General features: G+C 48.3%; 1 protein-coding gene across 2 annotated transcripts; it reads right to left on the bottom strand.

Annotated features, from left to right (window-relative positions):
* Nucleotides 1-1842: 1842 nt before the first annotated feature.
* Nucleotides 1843-7398, bottom strand: bmp4 (bone morphogenetic protein 4). 2 transcript variants are annotated; one of them, XM_072489720.1, is made up of 4 exons: nucleotides 7230-7398; nucleotides 4508-4624; nucleotides 3555-3913; nucleotides 1843-2952 (listed from the first exon to the last, which is right to left on the bottom strand). In XM_072489720.1, the coding sequence occupies exons 2-4, from the start codon at nucleotides 4534-4536 to the stop codon at nucleotides 2114-2116; spliced, it is 1227 nt and encodes a 408-aa protein (XP_072345821.1). In that variant the 5' UTR covers nucleotides 4537-4624; nucleotides 7230-7398; the 3' UTR covers nucleotides 1843-2113. The 2 variants fall into 2 exon arrangements, with proteins under 2 accessions (XP_072345821.1, XP_072345822.1); XM_072489721.1 differs by lacking the exon at nucleotides 7230-7398 and having other exon boundaries at nucleotides 4504-4630.
* Between the last annotated feature and the right edge of the window lie 500 nt (nucleotides 7399-7898).

Below are 7898 nucleotides of genomic sequence, written 5' to 3'. Positions count from 1 at the left end.
GAATTTGACAGAGGAATCGACTCCCACCTCCACTCATTTTCCAAATCCAGTGAAAATAATTTCGCTCCTGTTGGGGTTTTTTTTTTTCCACCCGAGACAGAAATTTTAGGAAGGAAAATGCACTCTTCCGGCATTATCAGGCTGGGACCCGCAAGCCTGCAGAATGACTTAAACCAGGTTTTGGGATTAAAATGTGCAATCTGGGTGGGGGCAATTTTCCTTGTCTACAGACATTCCATAGCCGTTCATCTACAAACAAAAAAGGTTCGCCGAATTCATCCCATAAAAGAGCGGTCAGACCACACACAAACTTTGAAAACCAGGAACATTTGAACATCGGAAAAGGCGTCTTTCTGCCTTATTGTATTTTTATGCAACCCCCAGTCTCATGCCTGCAGGCGTGCACTTGCCCAACCCATTTAAATCAAAGGCTAGCATTCGAATTCCTTTTAAACGTATATAATGTAATATCAACGCAAATGTTAAAATTACACTGTGTTTTTTTTAAGTCCACGTATAATTCTGATGCCACGTGACAAAACAGTGTAAAGGGACACGCTTGGCGTACAATTATATACCGCTTGCATTCATTAAAAAACGAAAAGTCACTTGTGTAGAGAGACCCCAAGGCAGAGCCAGACTACTTAACGGCGAAAATAAAGTTTCTAAACATCGCAGATTTGAAAGTCGACCCCCCCCCCCATGGTATACAGTTGAAGAGATATGATGTGGAACGAAAGCAAATGTTTCCTGAGGGAATGCAATCATCCAATCCTTTAAAAAAAAGATTTATTCAAGTTGGCCACAGTTGAAGACTAAGAGGGCCGTGAGTAAATTGTGGAGGGAACATGGATGGCTTTGCCTGAGGGTATGATCTGCTCTCTCCACCTGCACACACTCCAGGGAGCGCAGGCTTAGGCAACTCTTGGAGTTGCCATTTTTTTCGTTGGGGGGGGGGGGGGGGGGGGGGGGGGTTTGAAAGCCTGCTTAGATCCCTTTTGGGCCCTAGCAGTCTGCATTTCAACATCTCCAAAAAATTAAGCCTAACATGCAGCCTTGATTAACATCTGCTAACCCTCCCGCTACCTTCCTAATATTCCTTTGACAATGATTTGCTTGGAGGCAAATTTCTTACAGTTTGAGGGATGGGATGGGGGGAGTGGAGAGGACACAATTGAAAGGATAGAAATCCTAAAACAGTACCCCCCCCCCCCCCCACACACACACGTGACACGCAATGCTGTCACTGGGAAAGGATTTTCAGCAAGTTAACGTTTAATCGCGGGAGAAATTCGGTTTAATTTTATGTTTAGGTACCAGAGCCAGCGCTTTTCAACAGAAATCTGACCGATGGTGTGGCCCAAGGAGATTTCAGATCGGTTTGAAGGTATTCCTGTCACAGGCTCTGAAATGCCAGTGACATGAATGACAACAGGTATTATAGCAGTTAAAGCAGATCGAGTCGTCTGGATGGGAGATTCCACCCCCACCACCCCCCCCCCCTTCCCCCAGGTCTTTTTCAAGGTGATTCTCTTCTCTCCCTCTCCCCCCTCTCAAGCTATTCACTGGACAGCCGTTTCCCAGCGCACCGAAGTCACCTATTCACATCCATTAGCACAAGAAGTGGATTTGTTGACATGCCTTCCTACATGTTAAACCCCCGTTCACACCTTTTATAAATCAACTTCCCAACAAAGGATCGTCAAACGCTTAAACCGCTTCCTTGAAGGGAAAAAGGAGGAACTCATAAGTACTTCAGTTTAGATTTCTAATTCTGCATACACTTACACACTGAAATCAACTCTGAAAAGGGTGAAAAAATAATAAATAATACACTTAATGAACATTTATGAACATTTTTTCTATATTCCAATTTAAACATATACATACTAATATACAGTTAACAAGGACGTTGTACAGAAATTTATTTTACGTTTAAAATGACTCATTTTTATTTTCCTTTTATATGTAGTTATAAATATATTTTGTCAAAATATATGATCATATGGTCAACATTTGCACATAAGTCATAAATAATGTAATGGTGAACGCCTGTTCCGAATAGTGTCCAGACATTATATATATAAAAAAAAGTCAATTCCCATTAGTTCACTCAGCGGCAGCCACATCCCTCCACGACCATCTCCTGATAGTTTTTCAGCACAACTTTGTCATACTCGTCCAAGTAAAGCATTGAGATGGGGCTGAGTTCTGTGGGGACGCAGCAAGCCTTGGGGATGTTGGAGTTCACCGAATTGACGAGTGTCTGCACGATGGCGTGGTTCGTCGAGTTCAGGTGGTCCGCCAGTGGGAAGGGGCAGTCCCCGTGGCAGTAAAAAGCTTGGTAACCGGGCGGCGCGACGATCCAGTCGTTCCAGCCCACGTCGCTGAAATCCACGTAGAGGGAGTGCCTCCTGCAGTGAGATTTGTTCTTCTTGCGCCTCTGCCCCTTGCTGCTCCGTTTCACCCTCCGCGTGAGAGCGTGTCCCTTGCCGTCGTGGCTGAAAGTTACAAGTAAAGGCCTGAGCTGGGACCAGTCGCCGGCGTGCCTTTGGTGCAGCGACCTGCTAATCCGGACGTGCCGCCTCTTGGTAGTCTCGTTCAGGTGGATCACCTCGACGGCCAGGCCGTGGTTGGGCTCTCTCTGCATGGTCCACCTCAGCACCGCCGGGCTCACGTCAAAGCTCTCCCAGCGCGTCCTGTTCTGGTGCACCAGCCTGGTGTCGAGGAGCCTGCTGATCAGCCCTCCCTTCTCGCTGGGGGCTCTCATGATCTCGTAAACGTTGATGCGATGGAACCCATCCTCCTCGCTGCTCCAAACGCTGTCGATCTGCTCCCGGTACAGCCGCAGCTCCGCAGAAGAGAGCACCTCGTTCTCGGGCACCACGCTGATATTAAAGACAAAGCGAAGCTGGGTGTCTTCCCTCTGCCCTGGCATCAGCTCCAAGTGTTCTGTTACGCAACAGAAAGGAGAGACAACCCTTTAAAACTGGATTCGCCCACGGAAAATATAAAATGCCTCTGGACCAAAATAAAATACCCGGAATTTGATATAAAATAAAACAGACTGAGACGAGACCAACAAAGCCTACTTTACAAAACTGGCCCTCAAAAAAAAAACTTGCATGAGTACCAGAGGAATTAATGTAACTCACACAAGCTGAACACTCAGCTGCGAATGGCGGCTAGCATCAGAAAATATTTTTGTCACCTGCCAAAACAACCCTTCCTCCCCCTCTCAATATTTACACTGAAACAGGGCGAGTTGGAGCAGTCTATGACTCCTTGTGTGTCCTGCAGCCACCGATGGATCCAAATAAGCTTTTAATTTAAACACATTGAATGCATGCATTCCATGTTCTAAAATTGCATGGATCCCTCGCACGGTGCCCCAAAGAATAAGAGCGATACACCCCGTAACTCTTTAAAAAGTAGGACTGAACGAATAAATGCATTTACGTTAATCTCCCGCCATGTTCTGCTAGTATTGCTCCGGCTATCATTGACTGCCTGTAATCAATACAATCATCTCAATGCTTCTGCAGGTCCAGTACCTTCGTGGTGAAAGCTCCTCACGGTGTTGGCCCGGCTCGTGGATCTCTCGGGATACTCGAAGCTAATGTCGTGGGTGATCTCGTCCCCGGACTGCAGCCTGTAGAGATCCAGCATGTACTGGGGCACGACCGCAGACTTGCTGGGCTGCGGGCGCCTCTGCAGCCCGAACATGTTGAGTAAAGTGGCCTCGAATTCGCGTAGCAGTTCATGGTTTTGCGGAGAGCGACGTCCACCCGCCTGGTTTTGCTCAGCGAACTTTTTCCTCCCTTCCTCTGGTATCAGACTAGCATTACCTCCCAGTAAGACTTGGCATAATAAAATTACCATCAGCATTCGGTTACCAGGAATCATGGTGTCTCTGCGGAGCAAAACAAGCAACAACAACAACAAAAAAAAACGAATCAGAATTACAAGTAATCTTCAATCAACGCCCCAGAGAGAGCGCACGACACAGAGAAAGAGAGTGAGAGAAGAGGTATAATTACTTGGTCTCACTCGGTTTACAGCTAAATAGCCCATAATCAGGCAGATAGCACCATTCTGTTACTCTTTTATTTCAGTAATTATCTTAGACTGGATTCTTTGAAAGCAACAAGTCTAAAATCCTGCAACGGGCAGCTCCCCAAACGGCCTCATGATCTTTTGAGAAATGTAGAGAACAAATAAGACAAATTATTCGTGCAGAGTTTTTATTTTAAATGTGTTCACATTTCCACATTGACTTCTTTGCTAGCTTGGAGTTTGAGGGTGCAACAGAGATCACCCCCCCCCCCCCCCCCCCAATACTCTCACCCAACCCTGAGCGGTGATGTAGCGAATGATCGCAAGTACATGTTAAGAGAGGAATTAAATGAACGGTTAAAACACGCACACACATTGCAACAATATGCAAACAGGAGTATGAAATCCCTCCCAATCTATTACAAAGGTATAAAAAGGTCTACTCACTGACAGAAAACAAGGCAGATGAAAACAGTCCATGATTCTTGACAGCCGATCTTGGACAAGTTCTTGAAAAGCTCAGGGACTCTAGAGCTTGGCTGCTCGGCTACGTATTATCGAATCCCTCCTGGAACAACATTTGAATATAATGAGCAGAGTCTCCCTTTCCTCTCGGCGACGTCAGCCAGCCCCGCCCCATCTTTCAATCATCCACCCGCCCCGCCCCCACGGTCAGTCATCTTAACTGGACCCGCCCCACCTGTCAATCATCAACCCGTCCCGCCCCCCACGGTCACTCATCCTAACTGGACCCGCCCCATCTGTCAGTCAACCACACCAGTCCCGCCCACTACCGGCAATCATTCAAACCGGACCCGCCCTATCTGTCAATCATCCTCACCGGCCCCGCCCCATCTGTCAATCAACAATACCGGCCCCGCCTTCTACTGTCACATCCGAACCTGACCCGCCCCATCTTCCAATCAATCACATACACCGGCCCCGCCCCCTACTGTCACATCCTAACCGGACCCGCCCCATCTGTCAATCATCCAGCCCCCCACAGTCACTCATCCTAACTGGACCCGCCCTATCTGTCAGTCAACCGCACCTGCCCCGCCCCCTATCGGCAATCATTCAAATCGGACCCGTCTGTCAATCATCCACATCGGCCCCGCCCCTACTGTCACATCCTAACCGGACCCGCCTCACCTGCTAAACAACCACACGGCCCCGCCCTCTACTGTCACATCCGAACCTGACCCCCCCCCTTTCTGTCAATCAACCAAACCGGATTCGCCCCCTACTGTCGCTTATCCTAACCGGACCCGCCCCATCTGTCAGTCAACTACACCGGTCCCGCCCCCTACAGTCGCTCATCCTAACCAGATCCGCCCCATCTGTCAATCAACCACACCGGCCCCGCCCCCACGGTCACTCATCCTCGCCGGCCTCGCCCCAACTGACAATCATCCCAACAAGGCTCCGCCCCCAACTGTCACATCCTCATCGGGCCCGCCCCAAATGCCAATAATCCTCACAAAGGACCCCGACCCCACTGCCATTCATCTTTATTCATCCTCACCGGCCCCATCCCATCTGCCAATCCTCCGCAGGGCTCCGCCCCCTGCCAATCATCCACAGGACCCCGCCCCATCTGCCAATCATCCTATCCGGACCCGCCCCCTCTGTCAGTGATTCTCGCCGGCCCCGCCTCCGTTCCAGCATTCTTCCTCCCACCTGTCTCGCACCAGGCGGCGCCCTCCTCCCACCCTAATCATAATACAAAGTCCCGCCCCCTACAAGCTGCAGTGCGGGAGGGGGTGCAGCCTGACTGCCTGTCAATCAATGTCGGGCACAGCGCCCAGGGCTGGAGTAACAGGAGGGGGACAGCGGCGAGTATGAATAGTGCTCGCACAAACACATGCAGTTGCAGTGCTGCAGGCGGGCACACACCGCGACCACATAGAATTGAATAAGACGCCCCGTGAAATTCTACCCAACCTGAGCCTACATAGTATATGTTTAATAAACATTTAATAGAAACAGAGAATGGTGCAAATGCTCAGCAGATCATAATGCTCCCCGCTCCGACGCACCCCCTCACACGGGACAACATTCACGACCGGATCGCTGTGTACCTTTTAGTACATTTCACACAGCAGGCTAATCAGGCAATTTGATATCAGATTCTTAACAAGCGCAGCACCAGGGAATCGGCAGCACCGAATTTCTCAAACTTAAGTTTACCAACTGCAGCGAAACATTTCGTTGATTTCCCGAAAATAGCCCCTCAGCAGCATGTTTCGTGCACCAAATGCAGCCAAAAATCGCATCTCCCACGAGGGGAAGTTGTTAAGGTTCTTTAATCGGCACACGATATGAGCAACTCAGGTATCGTCGGTGCAGGATCCCACAATCAGGCACTGCCTGAAATTGCACACAGCATTATTCCTACAACTCCACAGCAAAACACAGGTGTCCCAACTTCCCCGACACCCATGTTCACTAAAGAGCTCCAAAAAGGCACGCATGGTTTATACAACCTCTCCCCAAATTCATCCACAAGAAAGGCAATACATATAACACAAAAGTTTCAGGGATGCCACAGGCAATAACTCATTAAACGTCAGCGCATTTCTGCTTCCAGGTAAGGCATGGAAATGACTCATTGGTTCACCGATGTTTACAGCAGATATCTCACTGACCTCACAGACACGAGAGTACAACTTGCCAGACATCACCGGGCCGACGTCTCGATCAATTCTGTCCTGCATGCTCATCAACTCAAGTGCACCCCAGACTGAAGCAGGGACTCTCATACCTAGTCGCGTGAGAACCCCTTTAATTTGTCGCCAAAAAACTTTTTACACAACAAAAAAACCTTAACACAAAAGTTGTCTCCTTATCTCAAAAAGCGAGCCGAGCGCAGCATCTTGCAGCAGACTATCAGCCAATTGATGCCCAAAACACCGTCAACTTTTATAAATGCATCCGGACTGTGCCCACGATAAAGTGAATTCTGCAAAGACGATACCATTAGCGCCCTCGCATTTTTCTTTTGAAGTGGAACACACGTGATTACAATAATAGGCCGCCAGCATATAGCTGAAAGAACCCATGTCAATCCATATTTATTAATTCTCGGGGTTGCAAGCTTCAACCCATCTATCTCAGCATTAGCACGTATATGATGCACAATAATGTCCCAATCACAGTTAAAGACAACTCACCATGGATTTATCGTAGGCAGATATTCCAAAATAATCGCACCTAATTCATCTGCATTCTCCCGCTCGGTATAACGTGACAACATCATTTGGTCCAATAAATTCAACTGATCGGGAAGCGGCGCTGGCTGGGGGCGCTAGCGGGGAAGAAGTGGACACCCAAAAGCCCATATTAGATCCATTTTTAAAAGCTGGGGCGATCAGTCAACCCGATGTTGCAAAATATGTGGCCGCCCAGTTCATGCAATTTGTTGGAAAGTATGTACGTCATTGTGGTATTTTAACCCGAGTTCATAAAGCCTCACTTACGCCATCTCCGTAATCTTTGCACTTCCTTCTAGCTGCTCGGCAATAGTGTACATCCAGCAAGACACCGGAGATCAGCGTGTCAACACCGTCTATACACACACACACGTATGGTGTAGCTTATTCCCCACTTTTCTTTTAGACGGGTAAACCAGTGGCGCTTTTACCAGCTTCCTTGCACGTTAACCCATGGCTCGGGAAGATGTGTATTCTATTCAGAATCCGCATATATGAGCTCTTCCGGAGCGACAGAAAGTTCCCACAAGCAAAATAAAAGTACATTAAGGGGGAGGGAAGGGGGAGCAATTGTCACAGAGACAATTCATAGGGACAGAAGAAAGAATAAAGTTAAAAGCAGTATGTATG

The sequence above is a fragment of the Scyliorhinus torazame genome, chromosome 2 (genome assembly GCF_047496885.1).
Source record: "Scyliorhinus torazame isolate Kashiwa2021f chromosome 2, sScyTor2.1, whole genome shotgun sequence".
NCBI lineage: Eukaryota > Metazoa > Chordata > Chondrichthyes > Carcharhiniformes > Scyliorhinidae > Scyliorhinus > Scyliorhinus torazame.
Note: the sequence above shows the minus strand (reverse complement) of the source record. Positions and strands in the feature narration are given on the sequence as shown.